Source organism: Hemiscyllium ocellatum, chromosome 14, assembly GCF_020745735.1.
Source record: "Hemiscyllium ocellatum isolate sHemOce1 chromosome 14, sHemOce1.pat.X.cur, whole genome shotgun sequence".
Lineage (NCBI taxonomy): Eukaryota > Metazoa > Chordata > Chondrichthyes > Orectolobiformes > Hemiscylliidae > Hemiscyllium > Hemiscyllium ocellatum.
This window is the reverse complement of record NC_083414.1, coordinates 69,066,125-69,091,534: the sequence shown is the minus strand read 5'-3', so window position 1 is coordinate 69,091,534 and position 25,410 is coordinate 69,066,125. Positions and strand designations below refer to the sequence as shown.

Genomic DNA, 25,410 nt, shown 5'->3' with positions numbered 1-25,410 from the left:
GTTCAGGATCTCTAGAGGTTAACATGCAGATTCAGGTGGCGGTTAGGAAGGCAATTGCAATGCTAGTATTTGTTTTGAAAGGGCTAGAATACAAAAGCAGGGATATACTGCTGAGGCTGTTTAAGGTTCCCTCTCCTGATTCCCAATGAACCGTTTATGTGTGAGCAATAGTGTGAAAGGGAAGAATAGCACACCAGTTATAATTCCATAATAAAAACACAGCCAGTTGGAAACATAGTTGAAGACTGCCCTGAAAGCTTGGGACAGGCTTCCTGCAGCTTTGAGTGCCAAGTGAACTCTTAGTGTGCCTTGTTTAGTCTGCCTTTACCTTCTGGACAGGGAGAAGTTGGCCAAAGCAAACTGGGTTCTCCGGTCGCCCTGAACGTCGCTGTGAAAGATTTTGAAAAGAAGTTCAAAGACAAGACCAAGAATGACTGGGCAAACAAAGACTCTTTCGTGGCTCATCCTGGAAAATACACCATGATTGAAGTCCAGCAGGGCTACGAGGAAGCAACGATTGTAAAGGTAGGTCCATCTCGGTATGGCATTCACTTTTGACCTATTTTACTTTGTCAGATGCTGTGACAGTCTCCAATCTGCCAGAGTTAGCAGTGTGTTTGTTTTGTCCATGGAATCTAGTGATGTGTTTGACAGTGATCCTTGTTGAGGGAGGAGAGAGTCAGCAGCAGAGGAAAAGGTCTACCTGTGACAGAGCTCACCTCATGAATTTCCACAAAAGGCTGCATTGTTTTAAGTGGAGACTTTTGGATGGAAGTTGGATGTAGGCAAGGGAGCAGGGCTTCGAGAAAATGTGGCATATCAAAAAGTTTTGATCCCAAACAAATGGAGGATTGCGCGAGGGTTGGGTGAAGGTTCAAAACCTGTGGAAAGGTTGGGCTAATCTGGTCATGTGGAATTTATTATATTGAGAATGGAGGCAAACTGTGATATTTGAAACTTTAAGAGTAACCGGAGAAGTTTTTTTTAAAGAGAAGGGATGAGATGGTGCTAAAGAGGTATGAGATGGTTGAAATGGTGTATGTGAGAGTTAGGGATGAGACGGAAACTTGTCGGGGGGTGGGGGGTGGGGTGGGAGGGAGGTCAAGGCTAGGGTAGGAAGATTCCAAAAGGCAGGACTAGGTGAGGAAGAGCAGAGGACACTGTCCTTTTGGACTGAGTGCATAATGGGACAATCCTTATGCTATTTGGTTTGTTTGATTGCAGAACGACACTGTGGACGGAGGCACAATTGTAAATAAGAAAGTCAAACATTGCACTTTAGACAAACCAACCCAGGAGCTGGTCACTCTTCTCTTTAGCCACGATATGTTCAAGGAGCAGATGCAAACTATGAATCTTGGTAAGTTCGTCCTCTGAGTTCACATTCCACCCAGCAAGCTGAGGTGGTGGCTGCAGCTTGATAGACCAGAGGCTGAAGCTTCAGTTTCAAGAGAGTTCAAGATTGGAACCATTAGGCTTACTCCCTGCTTATGGTATTGGTGATGGAGCTGCCCAGATGGTATGGCTATCCACTCTGTACCTGCTGGGATGTCGTTCTTTCCCAAACTATAGCTTTGTAAAGGTATAATTTCACCCTTGGAGATTTAGATTTATTGTCACATCTATATAAAAATACAATGAGAAGTGTTTTCACGTGTGTTGTATACAAAGTGTCACGCTCTGGCACCATCTTGAGTATAATGCAAGATTTTACTGCAGCCGTTTATCTTTCTCTCCTCTTCTTGTTCCTCCTCTGCTGCTACTCCAGTCACTGCTTGACATCATCCTGAATCTCTGTAATGGGCTCTGGGAGTGTCAGTTACAGGCCTCTGCACCTGCTGCCACAATCACAGTTATTGTGTTTGAGCTGGAGCCAAGGGCCTGGGGAGGAGTGGGTTCCCCACCTCCTGTTTCCCCCATCCAGCGCTCCTCCAGACGCTGTCGCTGGTCATCGGTTGTCAGGTTCCTCTGCTGTCCCTTCCGCCCTCACTTCTGCTCCTCAGGGGCTGTGGCCTAGCCGTGGGCCTCCAGCCTCAGCTCGGCCTACCAGTCCTGGCCGGGTGGGACCTACTCCTCACTCGCCGGCGGAGCCCCGGCGAGGGTGGCTGGTTCATCCTGACGTTGCTGCAGCTGGACGCCTCCTCCTTCACCCACAACTCTACAGATTTTAAAGGAAGAAGAGAGAGGAAAAAAAAGAAAATAGCAAAAACCGAGGGAAAAAAGGAAAGAAGACAGATGGAAGTGGACGAGTCCCAGGCTCAGCCCTGTTGCTCAGCCCGCCATCCTGCAGGAAGGTTCCACTCTGCCCCAACCATGACACACTGAATGTAAGCCATGTTTCTGAGGCCTGTTCTCCTACCAGACATTCACAGGCATCCCACCTCCAGCATTAGTGGCGAGACCTGTTTATCATGTGACAGTTAGGTTGTGTATGTCATTTGGACTGGCTTAGATTGAGCACTGGTCACCAGCCCGTTGGGAGGTTGGCTCAGTCGGCAGTGCTGGTGCCAGTGAGGCTGGGCCTCAATCCAGAGACTCTGAACCGATAAAGTATTGAGGGAATGCCCTCACTGCCGGCCTCTCTTAGATGAGAAACTAAATGGAGGCCCTGCTCAGTTTAATGTAAAAGACTTCACAATCTGAAAGTGGAGTGGGATTGACTTTTTCTCTGTCCATAAGACCATAAGGTATAGGAGCATAATTAGGCCATTCAGCCCATCAAGTCTGTTACACCTTTCGATCATGGCTGATCTGTTTCTCAACTCCATTCTTTGACCTTCTGCTGATCCCCTTGCCAATCAAGAACCTATCTTATCTTTGTCTCAAATACAAACATTGCCACAGGAGGTTGTGGAGGCCAAGTCAATGAGTTCCACAGATTCACCACCCTCTGGCTGAAGAAATTCCTCCTCACCTCGGTTCTAAAGGGTTGTCCCTTCACTCTGAGGCTGTGTCCTCCAGGTCCTATTCTCTCCTAACACCAGAAATGTCTTCTCCATGTCCACTATATCCAGGCCTCTCAATATTCTGTAAGTTTCAATCAGATCCCCTATCATCCTTTTAGACTCCATTGAGTACAGAGCCAGACTCTTCAGCCACTCTTCATATGACAAGCCCTTCATCCCCAGGATTTTCCTTGTAAACCTCCTGTGGACATTCCAATGCCAGCATATACTCACTTAGATAAGGGACCTAAAACTGCCACAATATTTCCAAATGCTGTCTGACCAGACCCTTCTATAGCCTCAGGAGTATGTATCTGTGCTTGTTTTCTAGCCCCTTTGAATGAGAGCTAACATTGCAGTTGCCTTCCTAACCACCAACTGAACCTGTGTGTTAACCTTGAGAGCCCTGAACTGGGACTCCCAACTCCCTTTGTGCTTCAATTTTCTGAAGCCTCTCCCCATTTAGAAAATAGTCTACATCTCTGTTTGTCCAACCAATATTTGTAATGCCACATTTTCCTATATTGTATTCCATCTGTCATTTCTTTTCCCACTCTCCTAGCAGGTTCAAGTCCTTCTATAGGCACCCTGCTCCCTCAACACTACCTGTCCCACCACCTATCTTTGTGTCACGTATAAACTAAACAATAATACCCTCAGTACCTTTGTCCAGATTGTTAATGTATAATGTGAACAGTTGTGATTCCAACACTAACCCCTGTGGAGCTCCACTAGTCACTAACCGGCCTATAGTTTCCTGTCTTCTGTCTCACTGCCTTCTTAAACAGTGATGTTACATTTACTCACTAGCAATGCTTCCACAATTTCCTCAGTTTATCTTCTTCAGAACTCTGGAGTGTAGTCCATCTGATCTGGATGTTTTATCCATTTTCACATCTTTCAGGTTTCCCAGCACCTCCTCCTTAGTGGTGCCCATTATTCTCACCTTTGCCACTGACTCTTGAAGTTCTGTATGATCAGTGTCTTCCACTGTGAAAACTGATGTAAAGTGTCTACTCACTTCCTCTGTTATTTCTTTGTTCCCCATTCTACTTCTCTAGCCTCATTTTCCAGTGGTATAATGTCCACTCCTGCCTCTCCCTCTCTTACCTTTTTTAGATATCTAAAAGAAACTTTTGCAATCTTCTTTTATATTACTAGCTAGCTTCCATTCAGATTTCATCTTCTCCCCACTTATTACTTTTCATTTTAGTTATCATCTGGTTTTTGAAAGGCTTCCCAATCTAATATTCATCATTCCACCACAAGCAGTGAGCAGATGCTCTGATATTTATCAAAAGAAAGTTCCAGCCTCTCCTCATAACTGAAAATGTACGGACAGATTGGGTCCTGCATTTCTTGCATTGTGATGGTGATTACAATTCAAAGCTGCTACCTTGTCTGTAAAGTGGCCATATGAAAGATGCTATAGAAATACAGATTCTGCCTATTTTCTGGTGTAAATGAATATGCAGAATGCATGACTGATATAGTATAGAGTCATAGAGTCATACTGCACAGAAGCACACCCTTCGGTCCAACCAGTCCAACCACAATCCCAAACTAATCTAGTCCCATTTGTCTGCATTTGGCCCATATCCCTCCAAACATTTGTTATTCATGTAATTATTCAAATTTCTTTTAAACGTTGTAATCAGACCCGCATTCACTACTTTCTCTGGAAGTCCATTCCACCCACTACCCACTCCATATATATTTTAAAAAAGTAACCCCCATGTCTTTTTAAAATCTTTCTCCTCTCCTTAAAAAATGCCCCTATTTTTTGAAATTGCTATTCACGTTATCTATATCTCTCATGATTTTGTACACCTCGATAAGGTCACTTCTCAATCTGAGAAAACATTCCAGTGAAAACGTTCCAGCCTATCCAGGCTCTCCTAGTAAGTCAAACTCTCCATCCCTAGTAACATCCTGGTAAATTGTTTCTGAACCCTCTCCAGCATAATAATGTCCTTCCTGTAACAGAGACCAAAACTGGACACAGTACTCCAGAAGAGGCCTCCCTAATGTCCTATACAACCTCAATATGACACTTTGATCCCTATACTCAGTATTTGGATGCTGATGTTTGTTACGACACAGGGTAAAACCCCCTTTCCCTCTCCCCGTTTAATGTAAACCAGCAACACAGAAAGTATTTATCCCGTGCATTAATCTGTGAAAATTTGAGAGGCCAAGAACTATCCCAAAGATCACTATTTAAAGTAAAAATTAACAACTTCATTTCTTAAAATGTAACAGAGACTAATTAACTAACAACTATTTACAACTGTTTTGTCTGACCTATCTTTTACCTTCCCTCTTTTCCAATGCTAGTCCGATAAAACCCCTGATTAAGATTTACCAAAAATTCAAATTTCAAAACCAGCCAGCTTTCAAATCTTCTCTTTGTATCTCCCTCTGTCACATTTTCTTCTTTATACGGATTATGTTTTACAGGTCACTGATTGATAAAGGTACCTTTAAGAGAGCTATTCTGAGAGCAGTCTGCACATGCTGGTGGCTTGGCAGTTCTCCCCCAATGTTTAACTTTTCCCAGTCTTATACCTTCAAAGCATAGGATTATGTCATTGGCTTTTAATATTGTCAATACACTAAATTCAAACTTTATTGGAGTTTGGTATTTTTCGGGCATAATTTAAACTGATTGGCCTAATGTGATTTTTTTTTTGTCTCCAGGCAACCAGCTACACTAGCTGTTGGACCAAAAGGTTACATTATATCTTACTCAGAACACTTGGTGCTGTCAGGTAGTTCTGCTAGCTTTTAACTCTCTTAAAGGTACATTACACCCACATCTTCATAACACCTTGACCTCTGGGATGTAGGTTAATATTTAGCCTCTTATTCAGGTTAAACATCTGAGGCCTCTTAGCTCCCAAGTTAAGGGTGTTTAGACAGCTCCAGCATGTACAACACACTGTTATCCTAAGTTCAACACCATGGAACTTTTGAACACCAAATTAAAGTGAAGTCTCGTATGTGAAAGATCACACTGCATTATTCTGAATGGGAACGAGGGAGTTCTTCTCTATGTCTTGGTCGATATTTATTCTTCCGCCCACATTACAAAAACAAAATATTTGGTCATCTCACCCTCAAACAGAAGTGAAAAGCTGCAGCTGCTGGAAATCGGAAATAAATCTGAGAAAGCTGACTATACTCCAGCCTGTCAAGCAGTATCTGTGGAGAGAGAACTAGAGTGAATGTTTCTCCCTACTCCTCTCAGTGACCACTAGAACCTGCAGTTGCTGACTTCCTGGCCAGTGAAGTTGTTTGTCCTCTTTTTTTTTCTCTTTATTGCAAGCCCTCCACCAAATCTCCTCTGACGCTTCAAGAAGAAATGTTTTATCCCACTCAATTTGTTTTTCCAAAAGGCTTGGAATGTCATCTTCACTGGCATCAGTGACAATGAAAGTGGAATTGTGGAGCCCTAGAATGTCCTACGTTTGTTTCCTATCCCGTGCTCATCTGAGCTGAGGCACTCAGTGCTCCAAAGTAGAGAACAAACCTTTCAGTCAGAGTTTCTACCTTGCTCACTGCCTATTGCTCTTGTTATTTGGCAAGATATGTTTTAGTGAGGGTGCAATTATTCTTACTGCTGCTTCCTGGGAGTGAGCACGTAGAGAGATCAGTTGGAGAGAGTAGTGGATCAGGGTAAACCCTCTTGGGAGATGCTTCATGATGGGCTGTATAAATGATACATCTCTCTGCTGTTGGTCTGATCAGATGTGAAGAAGATGCCTCTTGGAAAGTTGAGTAAGCAGCAAATTGCCAAGGGTTTTGATGCACTGGATGAGATTGAGGCAGCCTTGAAGCCATCACCCAACAGAAAGCAGCTGGAGGAGCTGTCCTCAAAGTTCTACACCATCATCCCTCACTACTTTGGACGCAATAGACCCCCAGTGATTGATACTTCGGAAGTGATCCAAGCCAAAAGAGACATGCTGCTGGTAATTGTCCTTGAAAGTAGTCAAAGATTTGTTTGGTCAGAGCATGCTTGATGCTAGTGCAGACTCTAAACAAATATCTTGTTCTTATCCTCCCCAAAACAGGCACCCATTCCGTCGCCATGTTTTACCAGCCAATATTACTTGCCTAATATCTTGCTGCTGTGCCTAGGTTGTCCAGAGACAATCATCAGAAGCACAAATCCTTTTAAGTGTCCCAATACTATTGTTTAACCTGGTCCTTACCTCACCTAATGGCTTGATCCAACCTTCTCCCTATATCCCCTAATCAGGATACATAGCCTCTACTCAGTAACACCATTACAATGTGTAAAAATAGCTAGAAACTGAAGCTACACAGTGTGGGGAAGTCAGTGACATTCCCAGTGACTTCTTCAATAACCTCTTCTTGACATTCCCAATGTGCTTTCATTTAACATTTCAAGTGATTTCTCAATGGCATTCCCAGTGTGAGTGTAAAGAACATGGAGCCTATAGTCCAATGCAGAAATGATAAATTAATGTAAGACATTAGTCTCTGACTTCTTAGTCACTGCCATAGACACCCCGTCCCATCTCTCTCCTTCTCTGCACCCCCCCGCCCCCACTACAACCTCTTACAGGTTAAATAAAAAGATGGGTCAGTGTGGCGGAACTGAAAGAGAGAGTAATCTCGGGAAGGTGAAGAAAAGAGCATAGATTTCTGAAGACTCCATAGTATTCTGAGTTAAACTGCCGATGTCTGTCTGAATTGTTAGGTGCTTGCTGATATCGAGCTCGCCCAGAGTCTTCAAGCTGAGAAGGAGCAGAAAATCAAGACTGAAGTGATTGAGGAGGTTCCCCATCCTCTGGATGAAGATTATAACGTGCTGAAGTGTGACTTGCAATTGTTGGCACCCAATTCTGAAGAATTCCAGGTAAAACTAGGACTCTATCTTCTTTCTGGTCCATCACCTCCCAGCTCCCTCTGGTAGACTCCTCTCCGCTCCACTCGACCTCCCCTCCTGTACAGTTCCCTCGCACCTCTCTTCAGTACACCCTCCCTCGAGCACAGCCCCCTCCCAGCTCTCTGTGTACCTGACTACACGCCTCACTGCAGGGACCTCAACCTCCCTCTGCGTACCCTGCTTCCCCTCGCCTCACCTCCCCTCAATGCACCATTCCTCTTCTCTCCCTTAACTTCCCTCATCCTTCCTTTATCTACCCTACCACCCCTCCCCAACCCAATCTCTCCCTACCCAGCCCCTTCATCTTCCCCTCAGCCTCTGCTTACATCACCCTTACCTTCGCCCTCCATCCAGAACCCCCCCCCCCCCCCCCCCCCCCCCGTAACCCTCCCTGCCCATTGCCCTCCTCCAGCCCCCCTCCAGTAAATACTTGAGCAGCCTCTTTCAAGCAGGGACAGAAACAATAAATCCAAATCATTGAGAAACTTGCCTGTGTTATGAAATACAATGTCGTTGGACCAGCTCCGGATTACGAGATGATTTGTATACTTTCTAACCACTTGCCATTAAATGGTCTCCTGCTTTGAAACAAAGTCCTCAGAGGCTGGCAATGAATTTGCACATGCCCAGTGCTAGCAGAATGGTTAAACCTCAATATCGCAACTTGTTATTGTGAATAGCAGCTTCTAAAGTTATAAACACCTCCAATGTCGAAGTTCAGGGTTCAAATCCTATTTTAGGATACAAGCATAAAAATCAAGGCAGAGATTCCTGTGTTGTACAGAGGGAGCACTACATTGTCAGAAGGTGCTGTCTTATACCTGAATTGTTACATCAACTGACAAGCAAGGGACAAGATTAGGCCATTCAGCCCTTTGAGCCTGCTCCACTATTCAATAAGATCATGGCTGATCTGGTTTTAACCTTAACTCTACATTCTGATCATCCTTCATCCCCTTGGCCATCAAGAATCTATCTACCTCTGCCTTAAGAATATTTAAAGATTTTACATTCATCGCCTCTTAGTATAAAAATATATCTCTGTTTTAAATGGGGGCACACTTATTTTTAAATAATGACCCCTGGTTCTAGATTCTCCTAAAAAAGGAAACCCCCTTTCAACATTCATCTGGTCTACTCCCTGTAGGATGTTGTATGTTTAAATTAACTCACCTTTGATTTTTTCTAACCTGCAGAGGATATAGACCTTGTCTATCTTGGCTTTCCTCATAAGGCAAGCTGCACATTCCAGGCACTAGTCTAGCAAACCTTCTCTGAACTATGTCTAACACATTAACATCCTTCCATAAGAATGCGCTTCAGGTGCAGTCTTACCAATGCCCTTTATAACCAAAGGAATACACATATTCAATTCTCCTTGTAATAAATCACGAAGGTTTATGAGCTGAGTTGATTACTTGCTGTACCTGCATCCTAACCTGTCTGATTCATTAACTAGAATATCCAGATCTCTTTGTGCCTCGGAGCTCTGCAACCTCTCACCATTCAGATAACATACTTTTCTTTCTGCCAAATGGACAATTTCACACTTTCTTACAATTTACTCCATTTGCCACATCTTTGTCCACTTGCGTAACCTTCTTATATCTATTATGGGCTCCTTATGTGTGCTCCACAACTTGTTTTCCCAACAATTTTTGTTAAAAATCACACAACACCAGTCCAACATGTTTATTTGGAAGTACTAGCTTTTGGAGCGCTGCACCTTCATCAGGTAGCTGTGGAGCAGGATCATAACACATAGAATTTATAGCAAAAGATTATTTTGTCTAGCCCAGTCTAATACCGGCACCTCCACATCGTGGTAACAATCTTTGTGTCATTCACAACTTTAGCTACCATACCTTCTTTCCCTTCATCCAAATAAAGAGTTAAGGACCCAGCACCATTCCATGTAGCAGATCACTTGTGTCATCCTACCAGCCTGAGAAAAGACCCACTTATTTCTACTGTTGGCTTCCTGTTTACAAGCCAATCTTCTATCCATGCCGACATTTAAATAATAACTCTGAACATTTTCTCTCTGACAGATGTTAAGCTATCTGCCCTGTAGTTTCCTGTTGTCTGCCTCCCACCCTATTTGAATAAATGGGCTATTTTCCAAACTAAAAGAACCTTCCCTGAATCCAAAGAGTTTTAGAATAATAAATAAACAGAGATAGTGTCTGTCCTCCCAAGTGCCGATAAAGGATGATCTGGCACTATTTTAAAGACAGCAAGGGTATTTCTTCTTGCTTTCTTTGTCAATATTTATCTTCCACTTTACACCACACAGTGCAGATGATCTGCTGTTTTTTCACAGTGGTATTTTGGAAACTTGCTGTGTGTATATTAACTGCTGCATTTCCTACATTGCAACAGTGACAACACTAAAGGGACCTCGTTGTGGTAAAGTCATTGAATCATTCAGTGGTTACGAAAGGAGCTGGATGAACATTTGTTTTGTTTAATTGACTGGGACCAATGTATGGAATTTCGTTTGTGTCAGTAATTACCAGAGACAAAGCCCAAGGTTTAACTTTGAGCATGTTTGCTTAGATATCTAATTTAGATTCCCATCACTGCCCACTCTCATCCCTCCCTGCCCTGCACCATTTAGAGTGAAGTCAATGCAACTACACCCTTTGGGAATTTTTAGTCTGCTTTAAAGCTGAAACTGCAGTCTGTTTTCCAGATTGCTATGGCTGTCCTGGGAGCACTTGATACTGCTACTCGTTGTCTGAAATTAATTTCTCACTTCACAAACATTGTTCCTCACTATAATGCTAGAGTTTGACATTATAGACCGAACAATCTCTAGTCCAGTCCCACTTCAGCTCCAGCAGGATTTCACATGGTTTAGCCCAGACCATTCTAACCTTGTTGGGAGGGAGGAGGGTGGGGGTTCTTCTCTGATCCCTCAACTTTGCAACACATCCCTTCTCAGCACCGGGGCAGAGGGAACGAGGTTAAAAAACAGCCTGGGCTTTCTCACAAAGTATCTTCAGTGCTGTTCGGTCTTGTTTGCAAGCTGGATTGGGTGAGTTTGAAGACCACCAAGAGCTTGTCTCTTCACTCAGATGAGCAATGCTAGCCAGCAGTTTTCCCAATCACACAGTTAATCCCAGACACTATCCTGTATCTCTCTCAGTCTCTGCAGCCTCCTTGTCCTGGCCTTTTTAACAGAGGACGAGGCGAATTCCTTCCATTGTAATCAGTCCCGACCCAGCACCACCCTCCACTCAATTCTATCCAGCTTCCCCTTCCTCTAGTGGCACCCATTCAACTTCTTTGTTCTTACAGATGATAAAGAAATACGTGGATGCGACTGGATCCAGCTACAGACCAGTGAAAATTATCCACGTTTGGAAATTGAACCGGGATGGAGAGGTAGGTTTGCAGGCAGAGCAGATGTCTTTGATCAGACATGGTATTTGTGCTATGACAGTCGCTGTCGTCAGACAGAGAGTGAATTGAAGGCACACACAGATCAATGGAGGGGACTGCAGCCAAGGGTCATCGCTGCTTGCTCTCTAGACTGGGCTGATACCAGAGGACACCAGAGGCAAATGTAACAACTGTGACCCAACAAGACAGAAGGGAAAGAAAGACACGAGGCATGCTAGATTTCCAGAACAAAATCAAATCAATCAGACACTAGTTTAACAGGACATGGTATGTAGAGAGAAACAGGGTTAACTCTTTGAAGGTGAACACGTGAAAGGAGCATGGTCAAGAGACAAAAGGAGCCACAACTCAGTTAGACTGACTGTCTGTGAGCTGACTCTATCTATCATGTTCAGTTGTTCTGTGTTTGATTGTGAGAATCTGGGAACTGAACAATGTGCATAGCTGGTTATGCCTAGATGTGGACTCTGAGCACAGTAAATGGACACCACCAATGCTGAGCTGTGAGCACAGGTGTAGCCAGTTTGTTATTGTCAAGATGGTTTAAACTTGTAAATAAATCGGTTGTACTGGTGGAAACTAGTCTCTGCAAACTGGTAAGAAATCTAAAATAGACACTTGCCACTAATTGAATACGCCATAGAACATAGAAAAATACAGCGCAGTACAGGCCCTTCGGCCCTCGATATTGCGCCGATCCAAGCCCACCTAACCTACACTAGCCCACTATCCTCCATATGTTTATCCAATGCCCGTTTAAATGCCCATAAAGAGGGAGAGTCCACCACTGCTACTGGCAGGGCATTCCATGAACTCACGACTCGCTGAGTAAAGAATCTACCCCTAACATCTGTCCTATATCTACCACCCCTTAATTTAAAGCTATGCCTCCTCGTAATAGCTGACTCCATACGTGGAAAAAAAGTTCTCATGGTCAACCCTATCTAAACACCTAATCATCTTGTACACTTCTATCAAGTCACCCTAAACCTTCTTTTCTCCAATGAAAACAGCCCCAAGTGCCTCAGCCTTTCCTCATACGATCTTCCTACCATACCAGGCAACATCCTGGTAAACCTCCTCTGCACCCGTTCCTGTGCCTCCACATCCTTCCTATAGTATGGCGACCAAAACTGCACACAATACTCCAGATGCAGCCGCACCAGAGTCTTATACAACTGCAACATGACCTCAGGTCTCTGGAACTCAATTCCTCTACCAATAAAAGCCAGTACACCATATGCCTTCTTCACAGCACTATTTACCTGGGTGGCAACTTTCAGAGATCTGTGTACATGGACACCAAGATTCCTCTGCTCATCCACACTACCAAGTATCCGACCATTCGCCCAGTACTCCATCTTCTTGTTAGTCTTACCAAAGTGAATCACTTCACACTTAGCTACATTGAACTCCATTTGCCACCTTTCTGCCCAGCTCTGCAGCTTATCTATATCCCGCTGTAACCTGCCACATCCTTCCTCACTGTCAACATCTCCACCGACTTTCGTATCATCCGCAAACTTGCTCACCCAACCTTCTAGCCCCTCCTCCAGGTCATTTATAAAAATGACAAACCGCAATGGTCCCAAAACAGATCCTTGCGGAACACTGCTGGAAACTGCACTCCAAGATGAACCTTTACCTTCAACTACTACCCTCTGTCTTCTTCCAGCCAGCCAATTCCTAATCTAAACCTCCAACTCCCCCTCAATGCCATACCTCCGTATTTTTTGCAGTAGCCTACCATGGGGAACCTTATCAAACGCCTTACTAAAATCCATATACACCACATCAACCGCTTTACCCTCATCCACCTCCTTAGTCACCTTCTCAAAGAATTCAATAAGGTTTGTGAGGCACGACCGGCCCTTCACAAAACCATGCTGACTATCCTTGATCACATTATTCCTATCCAGATGTTCATAAATCCTATCCCTTACAATTCTCTCTAAGACTTTGCCCACAACAGAGGTAAGACTCACCGGCCTATAGTTACTAGGGTTATCCCTACTCCCCTTTTTGAACAAGGGAACCACATTTGCTATCCTCCAGTCTTCTGGCACTATTCCTGTAGACAACGAGGACATAAAAATCAAGGCCAATGGCTCTGCAATCTCCTCCCTTGCTTCCCAGAGAATCCTAGAATAAATGCCATCAGGCCCAGGGGACTTATCTACATTCACCCTTTCCAGAATTTCCAACACCTCTTCCCTACATATCTCAAAGCCATCCATTCTAATTAATTGTGACTCAATATTCACATCGGCAACAATGTCCTGTTCCTGAACGAAAAGTATTCATTCAGTGTCTCCCCAATTTCTTCAGCCTCCACACGCAACTTCCCACTACTGTCCTTGACGGGACCTATTCCTACCCTAGTCATCCTTTTATTCTTGACATACCTATAGAAAGCCTTTGGGTTTTCCTTAATCCTATCAACCAAGGGCTTTTCATGTCCACTCCTTGCTGCTCTTAGCTCTCTCTTTAGATCCTTCCTGGCTAACTTATAACTCTCAATCGCCCCAATTGAACCTTCACGCCTCATCTTTACATAGGCCGCCCTCTTCCCTTTAACAAGGGATTCCAATTCCTTATTAAACCACGGCTCCCTCACACGACTCTTTCCTCCCTGCCTGACAGGTACATACTAATCAAGGACACTCAGTAGTTGCTCCTTGAACAAGCTCCACATATCGATTGCACCCTTCCCTTGAAGCCTACTTTTCCAAGCCAGGCATCCTAAGTCATGCCTCACCGCATCATAATTTCCCTGCACCCAGCTATAACTCTTGCCCTGTAGTGCACACTTATCCCTCTCCATCACTAGAGTAAAAGTCACCGAATTGTGGTCACTGTCCCCAAAGTGCTCACCTACCTCCAATTCTAACACCTGGCCTGGTTCGTTACCCAGAACCAAATCCAGTATGGCCTCACCTCTTGTTGGCCTGTCTACATATTGTGTCAGGAAACCCTCCTGCACACATTGGTCAAACACCGACCCATCTAACGTACTCGAGCTATAGCTTTCCCAGTCACTATCTGGAAAGTTAAAGTCCCCCATAACAACCACCCTATTACTTTCACTCTTCTCCTGAATCATCCTCGCAATCCTTTCTTCTACGTCTCTAGGACTATCAGGAGGCCTGTAGAAAACTCCTAACAGGGTGACCTCACCTTTCCTATTTCTAAGCTCAGCCCAAACTACCTCAGATGGCGAGTCTTCATCCATCGTCCTTTCCACTGCTGTAATACTATCTTTGACAAGCAATGCCACACCTCTCCCTCTTTTACCCCCACCTCTGACTTACTAAAACATTTAAACCCTGGAACCTGCAACAACCAATCTTGTCCCTGTTCTACCCATGTCTCCGTAATAGCCACAACATCGAACTCCCAAGTACCAACCCACACTGCAAGTTCACCTACCTTATTTCGTATACTTCTTGCACTGAAGTATACACACTTCAAGCCACCTTCCTGTTTACAGGCACCCTCCTTCGAGATTGATGCCTGGTTCCTAACCTCTCTACACTCCAGGTCCTGCACCCTAAATCTACAGTCTAGGTTCCCATGCCCCTGCAGAGTTAGTTTAAACCCCCCGAAAGAGCACTAGCAAACCTCCCCCCAAGGATACTGGTGCCCCTCAGGTTCAGGTGTAGACCATCCTGTTTATAGAGGTCCCACCTTCCCCAGAAAGAACCCCAGTTATCCAGAAACTGGAATCCCTCCCTCCTGCACCATCCCTGTAGCCACGCATTTAACTGCTCTCTCTCCCTATTCCTCGACTCTCTATCACGTGGCACGGGTAACAAACCAGAGACAACAAGTCTGTTTGTTCTAACTCTGAGCTTCCAACCTAGCTCCCTGAAAGCCTGCCTAACATCCTCATCCCTCTTCCTACCTATGCCGTTGGTGCCAATGTGGACCACGACTTCGGGCTGCTCCCCCTCCCCCTTAAGGACCCGGAAACACGATCAGAGACATCACGTACCCTTGCACCTGGGAGGCAACATACCAAACGTGAGTCTCTCTCGCCCCCACAAAACCGCCTATCTGTGCCCCGAACTATCGAGTCTCCAATAACTATTGCTCTATTCTTCTCCACCCTTCCCTTCTGAGCAACAGGGATAGGCTCCGTGCCAGAGGCCTGAACCCCATTGCTTACCCCTGGTAAGTCGTCCCCCCCCACAAGTATCCAAAACGGTATACTTGTTCTTGAGGGGAATGGCTGCAGGGGGTCCCGGCACTGGCTGCTTCCTCCCAGTCCCCCTCACTGTCACCCATCTGCCTACAATCTTTGGAGTTACTACTTCCCTAAAGCTCCGATCTATGACCCCCTCTGCCTCCCAAATGATCCTGCGCGCCTTTATAGGAAAACAACTTACCCGGGTAAGCTTGTGCTACACCAGCTTCCGGGTCCGCTCCACGCTTTTCTAAAAAAAAAACTTCAAATTTAAACCATTAAACAAACGTCACCGAGCCTTCAAGCAGCCACTGCCAAACAGCCCTTATCTAGGCTGTTAAAACAGTACTTAGTTCAAGCTCAGAGTAAAGCACCTTTAACCGGGCAGCTGGAGAGGAATTAACCACCGAGAATTTAGTTTCTTAAAAGCTCCTAAGTCTGGCAGCTCCCAGTAACGAGTGCAGTCAGTTTTATAGTGGGAGTGTTGAATGTAAACAGTGCAATGGGATCTTTACTAACCCCATGCTGTCCCTGGACTGGGAGTATTCGATGGGGGATAGAGTAGAGGAAGCTTTACTCTGTATCTAACCCCATGCTGTCCCTGTCCTAAGCAGATGGAGTTATGGTGATCCATTGCTGAGCACAATGCCGAAAGATGAGGAAAAGAACAATGCCGGTGGAATGGATGAGTCAGTGCTACCAGGTTGAGGTGCTAGCCAGACACTAATGCAGATTCTTGGTGTGTTTCTAGGGGTCACGGTTCAAGTCTCACGATAACATTGAGAACCGGCGCCTCCTGTGGCATGGGACTAACATTGCAGTTGTTGCTGCCATTCTGAAAACAGGCCTGCGTATCATGCCACACTCGGGAGGGCGCGTGGGGTGTGGAATCTATTTTGCATCGGAAAACAGCAAGTCAGCAGGATACGGTAATTGAAGCAACCTGACTGTGTGTTGTCCTGATCGCCAGAATAGGTTTCTATTCTGACGATGCCTCTGACATGACTGTGATTTTACCTCAGCCTCGTTGTCATTGACAGAGCCCTCAGTCTTGTCTGACCCATCTCTCTCACCTCTGCCCTCACGCCTTCCTCTCCCACCCAGATCAGTGAGAGGATTCCCTTTATCCCTCACTATCAACTTCCCCAACTCTGCATTCAAAGGATCAGCCTGCACCACTTCCAGGCTGAGTGCCATCACCATATGCATCTTCCCTTCCCCTCGACCCTCAGCCTTCTATGAGAATTATTCCCTCCATGACACACTGCTCCATTCCTCCATCGCTCCTAACACTTCCTCGCTCCGCCATGGCACCTTCCCATACTATCATAGAAGGTGTAACACTTGCCCATTTACCTCCTCCCTCCCACTGTCCAAACATACCTTTGGAGGTGTAGCAATGTTTCATTTGTACTCCTTTCAATCTAGTTTACAGCATTCGCTGTTCCCAATGCAGTCTCATTTATACTGATGAGACCGAACGCAGTCTGAGTGACCACTGTGTGAGACAGCTCTGCTTCATCCACAGGAATGAGCCCGATGTTTCAGTCGCTTGGCATTTTTAAAAAAAACAATCTTGCTCTCACACTAGCATTTCTGTCCTGGGCTTGTTGCAATGTTCCAAAACCAGGTACATCACCCCATTTTCCACTTGGGCATTAAGGTCTTGACATTGAATTCCAAAACTCCGGAAATTGACCACATTTGTTTGTTCTGTTTTTCTTACATTCTCTCCCACTCACCACCACAGCCTTGTTTTGCTTGTTTTGTTTACTTTGTACTTATTAGAGACGACCGATTCTCTCTTCCTTTTGCACCTCAATGTACACCCATTTCACATCTTTTACCTTCTTCCTCCACCATTCACAAACCCTATATCTTTTACATTGCCCCTCTACACTGCCTATCCTCTTCCTACGCCAAAAAGTTTAATATTACCTATATTCCAACACCTTTCAGTTCTGAAGATGAGTTACAACAGATTCAAAATGTTAACCATGTTTTTCTCTCTCCACATTTGATGCCAGATCTGCTGAGTTTCTGCAGCAATTTCTTTATTTGCTTTTGGTAAACATAAGGAAGTCTTGCTAAAACTATACAAGGCACCAGATTGATCACAGTTTGAGTAGTGTGTGAAGAGTTTTATGCTCCTTATCTAAGGAAAGATCTACTGGCTTTGGAGGCAGTCTGGAGAAGGGTCGCTAAGCTGATCCCAAGCATGGAGGGAATATCTGAACGAGGAGAGATTGAGTAAATTGGGCCCAAAGTCCTTAAAATATACAAGACTGTGGTGGCCTTCTTGAAACGTAGAAGATTCTGAGGGGACTTGACAGGGTAGATGCATAAGGGTTATTTCCCCTTATGCAACCATCTAGGACCAGAAGGTATGACCTCAGAGTAAGGGGTCACTCAGTTAAGACAAAGATAAGGAGGAATTTCTATTCTGTGTACTAGAGGAGACAGATTTCAGTCACACTGAGACAGGAGAAGCTGGGGTTTTCCTGCGAGCAGAGAAAGCTCAAGGACAGGTTTAGTAGAGGAGTTCAAAATCAGGGGAACTGGTGATGAAAATAAATAAGGAGAAAAAGTTTGCAGGTAGACTCTGTAACCAGAGGAGACAGGGTTAAACTGTTGGCAAAAGAAGGTGAAAAGTATACATTGAGCTGTTGGATCTGCAGTTTGAAACGGTGATGGGGCAAAAAAAAGGTCCGTAATAACTTTCAAAAGGGAATTTAATAAATACTTGCAAGGTGAAAGTTTTTATTGTGGGGAAAGGATAGAAGGTAAAACTAGTCAGATGTCTTTCTCATAGACACCGTGGGCTGGAATCCCTTTCCCTGTGCTGAGTGTTTCCATGATTTGATGACAAAAGGAACGGATTTTCTAAATGTGGAGGTCAGTGGGATATTTGACTGTGTGAGCCACCACAGAGTTGACCTGATCTCTGTTAATCTCAACAAATGTAGCTTCTAGCAGTGATCCCCTGTGACTGATTGGGAACATGGTCACCTTGGCTGGCACCTCTTCTGGAGGTGCTGATGTGGAAGGATGGGAACAAAGAGAATGTTGGGATTTGGTTCCTGCTTGGCCTAGAGAGAAAATCAGTTCAGGGAAATACTGACTTTCTTGTCACTGTGGGCCAACTCGTGGCCTCAGGAATCTGGGTCTGGGTCAGGAGTCACTCTTACCCCTCAGTCGGAAATTTGCTGCTTTCAATCCACCATCAGTTTTAAAAAAAAACAGACAAATGCTCTGATCGCTTATCGTTTTATCTCCTGGGCAGATCCAGAGCTGACGTTGTGCTGAGATCATTCTTGTCTGTCTTGTAGTTGGTTTTACATCCAAAAGCATTGGCGTCATGTTCCTGACGGAAGTGGCCCTGGGGAAGGAGCATTATATCTTCCAAGACAACAGCCGCTTGAAATCAGCTCCCAAAGGCTTTGACAGTGTCGTGGCTCGTGGTAACACTGAACCAGGTAATGTCCAGCCCCACATTCCCCCTCCCACAACTACTGCAACTGTTTTCCCCTTTATCCCATAACTTGGCAATGCTTTTCTTCCGTCATCTTCTCAGCATCATTGGCCTCTGGATCCTGTCCCATCGGTCAGTTTTGAGTAGACAGAGCGGTGGCTGTTGACTGAATCCAACCTGGGTCCTTGGAGACTGAGAGATCGAGCCAAGGCTGACAATCCGTCCTGCAGTGTCTGTCCTAATTCAAGGCTCTCGGGTCTAGCTGAGTTGGATTGTGTCTGAGACTTCCTGAGTCTCTGGGTTTCAGTGTCTGTATTTAATTAAGTTCCTATCCAGAGGCAGAGTACAGTTTTACTGCTAATGCTAGTAACATCCAGAGATCCCAGTGGATTTTACCCCATCTCATTGCTGTATTGTAGCTACACCCAGATTAACAACAATAACTTGCATTCATATAATGCCTTTTGAAGTCAAATGACCCAAGGCATGTCACGGAAGTATTGTAAAACATATTCAGATAACTTGGTCAGGGAGATAGCTCTTAACACGGGTCTTTAAGTAAAAAAATAAGAAGTGAAGCATCTTTTGTGAAAAGTTTCACAGCCTAGGGTTATGGTAACTGAAGGGAACAGCAAATCAAATTCTTAAGGGGCTCAAAGCTGAGAAGTGCAGTTCTCTCCAGAGGGAAGCAGAGCTGGAGGAGCTGATGGGAATGGGAGGTGGAGAGGGTGTCTGAGATTTGAAAACAAAGGATGAGATTTTAAAAATGAGGCTTTGCATAAGCCCAAGCCAATACAGGGCCAGAGGGCAGAGGCAAACAGACTGGCGTAGAAGCAGTTGAGTTTTTGGGTGATATTGAGTTTAAAGAGGCTAGCATGGGGGAGATGGGCCAGGAGGAGGCAGGAAAAGGTAGATGTTGAGATGAGAAAAGCAAGGATGAGGACATCACTGAAGACGGATGAATGCAGTAGTGGACTTGGGGCGGCACAGTGGCTCAGTGGTTAGCGCTGCTGCCTCACAGCGTCAGGGACCTGGGTTCGATTCCACCCTCTGGCGACTGTCTGTGTGGCATTCCTCCGGGAGCTCCGCTTTCCTCCCACAGTCCAAAGATGTGGAGGTTAGTTGACCATATTAAATTGTCCAAAGTGTTCAGAGATGTGCAGGCTCAGTGGATAAGCCATGGGAAATGCAAGGTTACAGGGATAGGGAAAGGGATGGGTCTTGGGTGGGATGCTCTTCAGATCATCGATGGACCGTGATTTCACACTCTAGGGATTCTGTGAAATGGAAATATGCAATTTCCATGATGGGGAACAATTTTGAAATTTGCAGGCAACATGGAACTTGGCAATACTATGATCAGTGAGTGGGATGGTGTCAAACCTCAGGAAAGAAAGTACAGTGGTTGGTGAAATGGATAGATGGGTGACGGATCACATTTAATACAGAGAAGTGTGAAGTGGTTCATTTTGGTGCACTTTAGGAGAAAAAAGTGAAAAGGGAGGTACAAATGTCCAGAAGGGTGAGCAAGCAGGCAGACCTGGGCAGATAAAATCAGTGAAGGTGGCAGGATAGGCTCAGTTAATGAATTCGATTTGATGTCCTAGAATTTGCATGCAGCGTTACATACAAAAGTAAGGAAATTATGCCATCCCATGCAAAGCTCTGGTCCAAACTTGCTTGCATTGTGTCCAGTCTGGGCACCATTTTAAGAGGAACGCACGGATATTAGAAAGAATGCAGGAGAATGATTCCAGGGTTGAATTAAGTGGATAGCCTGGAGAAGGTTGAGAGGAGATTCCGATCAAGTTCATTAAAATCGTGAGGAGTTTGGACAGAATAGGTAGCGAAAAGCTGTTCCCATTTGGTAAAAGGGTTTAAAACCAGGGGGTACAGTTTGAGGGCTAAATGTCCTGCTGCTTTCCTGTAACCATTTGATGCATCAACTTTGACTACTAGTCCCATATGAGAGACTTTATCAAATGCCTTCTGGAAACCCGTACATGTAATATTCCACTGCGTTAGTCAGCTCTTCATGCATTGGGGTGAGGGTCAAATAGTGGAAAACTGGAGAAGAAAACCCCAACTCTTTGTGTTCTGTGTTTTCCTTTGCAGATTGTTCTCAGGATAAGGAGTTCATTCTCGAAGGGAAGAAAGTGATGGTGCCTCAGGGGAAGCCGGTAAATATCAATGTGCAAAGCTCCTTTAGCCAGAGCGAGTATGTCATTTACAAGGAGAGCCAGGCTCGTCTTCGCTATCTGTTACAAGTGAAGTACTGAGCAGCATGGGAATCCAACTCGTTTTCCAGGGAGCGTCGAGTCCCCTTCACTGAAGGATCAATATCATGTTTATTTTCTGCTGTGGTTTGGTTACCCCCACTGCACTATGCTAGCACTGGCTGCTTTAACCATTGTTGCTTCTATGCATGACAGACTGTAGTAATTTTAAAGAGCTTCTATCTGAAAAATATGAGATGAAACTGAACCTGAAGTGCTTTAGGTTTTGGGGTCCTCTTCCATTGAGTCAGCAGGCAGTTTGACTTCAATTGTAGCCCACAGTGCAGCCACTGTAATCCTTATACTTAGATATTGACTGAAACTATCAGCATCATGTTGGTGCTGGCTTTAAATGGTATACTGTATAATGACTAACAGGAGCATTACAACCCATGGCCCATTTGTCCTTTACTAAAAACTGCTGTTGGTGTCTAAGCAACGAGGAGAACTGACAGGCTTCGAACTCTACTCAATCCTTACCAAGTTCCACTGACAAACACCCTGAACTGACCGGCCTAGCCGCTAAGCCGCTCTCACCAGACCACACTGAGTGACTCATTGTTAGACTATGCCTCTGGGCCTGTCTCTCCGGGCTCCACTAAGTAACCCACTGAACTGACAGGCCTAGCCCCAGGCCTCTCTCACCAGGCCATACTGAGTAACTCACTGAACTGACAGGCCTAGCCCCTATGTCTCTCTCACCAGACCACATTGAGTAATTCACTGAACTGACAGGTCTAGGCCTCTCTCATTGGGCCACACTGGATAACTCACCGAACTGACAGACCCACCCCCTAGGCCTCTCTCCAGGCCCTGTTGAGTAACTCACTGACAGGCCTAGATCTGATGCCTCTCTCCAGGCCACACTGAATAACTGACAGAACTGATAGCTTGCTTGGTGAGGCCTCCCTCATGGGCCACATTGATGTGATGGGGCCACTCTAGCTCATGCATTCTGCACCACATTGGGAAATGGTGGTAAAAATCACTTTTGCCGACTGTAGGCTGACAGCATAAAAGCTGGACATGTCCCTCATTAGTATGAGTAACTTGCCTCTCGCTGGATTCTCGGTCAGATTTGACATGCGTTTCACCCCACCCTGCTTGGTTATGGTGTTGTTTTCTGAGGAACCAGTCTGCGTTCCCTAACAAACTCCCACAGACTCAAGGAGACCTGCAATTTATTGAAATGTATGAATGGGAGAATGAGGTGCTGCTCTCCCACGATTCAGATGAATTCAGCTGCAAATATTTTTGCATGAGAAATTCAAATACATGACTGACTCTTTAATTAATCCATCTGGATGGCAGACTGATCCCATCTGCCTGCAGTCCCTCACCCAACTGTTTGTCTGGAGAACTGGTATCTGCTGTGCACCACTGTAATGGCTGCTCAAAGCCTCTGTAAGAGTATACCTTGTCATTGTAGAACGGAGGTAGGATAATGCAGGCCCAACTTTGGACTGGAGTCTGTGATTTGACATTGGTCGCAATGAAAGTTTGGTTCCTCTGCTTCATTTGAGATTGTGGCTTAACAGATTCCTTCTGCTGTGGGCTCAGTCGCAGAAACTGAAGCTGTCCCCAGTCTACTGCCATTACCTGGAGAGGGGTGAAGGTTAAAGATTGGCCTTGTCTGACTGTGGTAAAGGCCTCTGTGAAAGGCAGTGGGGTTTCAATAGTAGATCTGACAGCACGTGCTCACTGTGTAAGGCATTGAACTGAGGTTGCTTTAGTAGAGAGTGAGTGACACAGAATAATCTCTTATCCTTGACCCTGTGACTCTATTGGAAGCTGTGATTCACCTTGCACTGTGGAAGATTTTTGATATAACAGATTGTATCCTCAGGGTTGGTGATTGTTACCACTGTGTTTACCTGAAAGTCCCAGTTTGCACTATTAAAGGATTCTATTATTCTGCGCACTACTCTAAACTGAATGAGCTGCCTCTTTTGTATTATTGCTGGATCCTCAAGTTCATAATCGGTGTGTTTTTGAAGAAGTGAAATGTATGTTTCTTAGCTCTGTAAGTGTGTGTGGCCAATTTGTGGGTTTAAGTGAAAAGGATTATTTATTCTTTTATTCACTCTGATCAATTTGAAAACTGTATTTGTCCCATTCTCCCTCGCGTGCTCTCTCTCTCTCCCTTGCGCGTGTGCTCTCTGTCTCTCTTGCACATACACATGCGCACGCAAACACATGATGCACAACTTTGTAAGAAACAGTCTCTTGTGGGCTTGTTTAAAACTCGATGTTTCACACCTGGATAGAATCAGCTGGTTACAATCAAGTCTAAATTCTTGCAGAGATCCCCTGCTAGGCACTTGTGGTTTGGATGTCAAGCCACTTTACTGATCGATGATGAGTTAAATTAAACCTGGAAGCTGCTGCACGTTGTAGAGAAGGCCTTGTTCTACTGCTCCTCTAAGCAACTGACCTAGTGTCACTGACTGTCTCTTCCTAGTCCTTGGGGAAAAAAATGAAATATTTGGCACCAGAAGCCAGTTTTGGTCAGGTCAGCAACTCGATCAACTCCCTTATCATCATCTGGGATGATCTGATGCTGTAATGATTGATACACATTGATTTGAGATTCTTCATGCTTATTTGTGATTAAACTGGTTCTTTCCCAGACTTTTTCGTCAAGTTGCACATTTGGAGACACAAAGTCCTAAAATCTGTAGTTTATTTTAGTAAACCATAAACCATGAGAGATGAAAATTCCACAGAGGGGTATCATCGCTGTCCTCGCCCAGGCTAATTCATTAGGAGCTTCCCCAGAGCTTGTCTTGAATATGCAGGCCTCATCTGAGACATGGCAGCCATCTTATTAACCTGTTTGGTGTCCAAGAGCTTGAAAAAGGTTAAAGTTGTGAATAGGGCCTACCTTCAGTGCACATTACAAGTACTTTGTTTCTTTTGGTTTCTACTTCCCCACCCTGAAGGTGCTGGTTTTAATAAGATTACCCTCTCTTCCACTTGACTTCATTCTAATGACCCATCTCCATGTGTGACCTTAATAGTGAGCCCAATACTATTTTAATACTGCCTTGTATGTCATAATACCATACAAGCTAGGAGTAGGTGTCGGCCATTCAGCCCCTCCAGCCTGTAGCACTATTGAATATGATCATGGCTGATCTCATCTTGGCCTTCACTTTCCTGCCAGCTCTCCATAACCTTTAAATCAGTTATTTATCAAAAGTTATCTCCTCTAAATTTACTCAATGTCCCAACATCCACCACACTCTGGGGGAGTGAGTCCCACAAATTCACCACCCTTTGCGAGAAGTAATTTCTCCTCATAGACACCGTGGGCTGGAATCTCCTCATCTCTGTTTTACATCTGTTGCCCCTTATCCTAAAACTTTGACCTCTCCTTCTAGATTGGTGCGCAGGAGACAACATCCTGTCTACTTTGTCAATGTCTTTCAGCAGCCCAATTAGATCTGCTCTCATTCTTTTAAACTCCAGAGAACATGGGCCTAAACTTCATCAGACAAGTCTCTCATCAGTCTCATGAATCCTGCTGAGCAGGTATGGGTTTCTGGGTGGGTTAGGAGTTGGGCCCCCCCAGCCTAGAACTCTTAATTTCTCTGTCTCATCCTTTTCTTCCATTGCACTCATTATCTAAGAGTGCCTCAGTCGGGAGCACCAATGCCTCGAATTCAGGTCGAGGTGAATTCACACAGCAAGGCTTGAACTGATAATCCAGGTTGCCCTTGAAGTGTGGCATTGAGGAAGTGCCGCAGTGTCAGAGGTGCTGATCCTTCAGTGGAAATGATAAACCAAGCAGTTCAGACGATGTACACGATCTCACACGAGCCCAGTATTTTACCACCTTGCAGCATGTCTTAATCAGATATTACCATTGTGGAATCTTGCTGTGCACATATTGGCTGCAATGTTTTGACATTATGACAGTGAGTGTTTCATTAGTTACTGATTGGATTTGAACTGCTTTTGGATGTTCTGACATCATAAAGACGACCAGATTAATACCTGGATGTTACAATAATCCCAATGGGTTGCAGTGGTTGAGCCCAGCTCTGTTTATGTTGCTCAGGGCCTGTGTATTTTCTGGTGTGGTTCAGCTTGTGAGCTGTTGCATATTTATTTACAGTGCCGGGTTACTGCACAAAAAACAAATTGCCACTTAGCAACCCCAAATGTGAATATTACTCCTCAGCAGTGGGCACACTGAACTG

General features: G+C 44.8%; 1 protein-coding gene across 2 annotated transcripts in view; it reads left to right on the top strand.

Annotated features, from left to right (window-relative positions):
• parp3 (poly (ADP-ribose) polymerase family, member 3) overlaps positions 1–23,141 on the top strand; it is a 34,023-nt gene extending 10,882 nt beyond the window's left edge. For both annotated transcript variants that reach the window (XM_060835775.1, XM_060835774.1), the window contains exons 4-11: positions 340–525; positions 1,225–1,360; positions 6,696–6,919; positions 7,675–7,833; positions 11,167–11,253; positions 16,209–16,386; positions 18,787–18,933; positions 21,045–23,141. In XM_060835775.1, coding sequence (XP_060691758.1) covers positions 340–525; positions 1,225–1,360; positions 6,696–6,919; positions 7,675–7,833; positions 11,167–11,253; positions 16,209–16,386; positions 18,787–18,933; positions 21,045–21,208 — 1,281 coding nt within the window. In that variant the 3' untranslated portion in view covers positions 21,209–23,141. The remainder of the gene's footprint in view (positions 1–339; positions 526–1,224; positions 1,361–6,695; positions 6,920–7,674; positions 7,834–11,166; positions 11,254–16,208; positions 16,387–18,786; positions 18,934–21,044) is intronic.
• Positions 23,142–25,410: the final 2,269 nt, after the last annotated feature.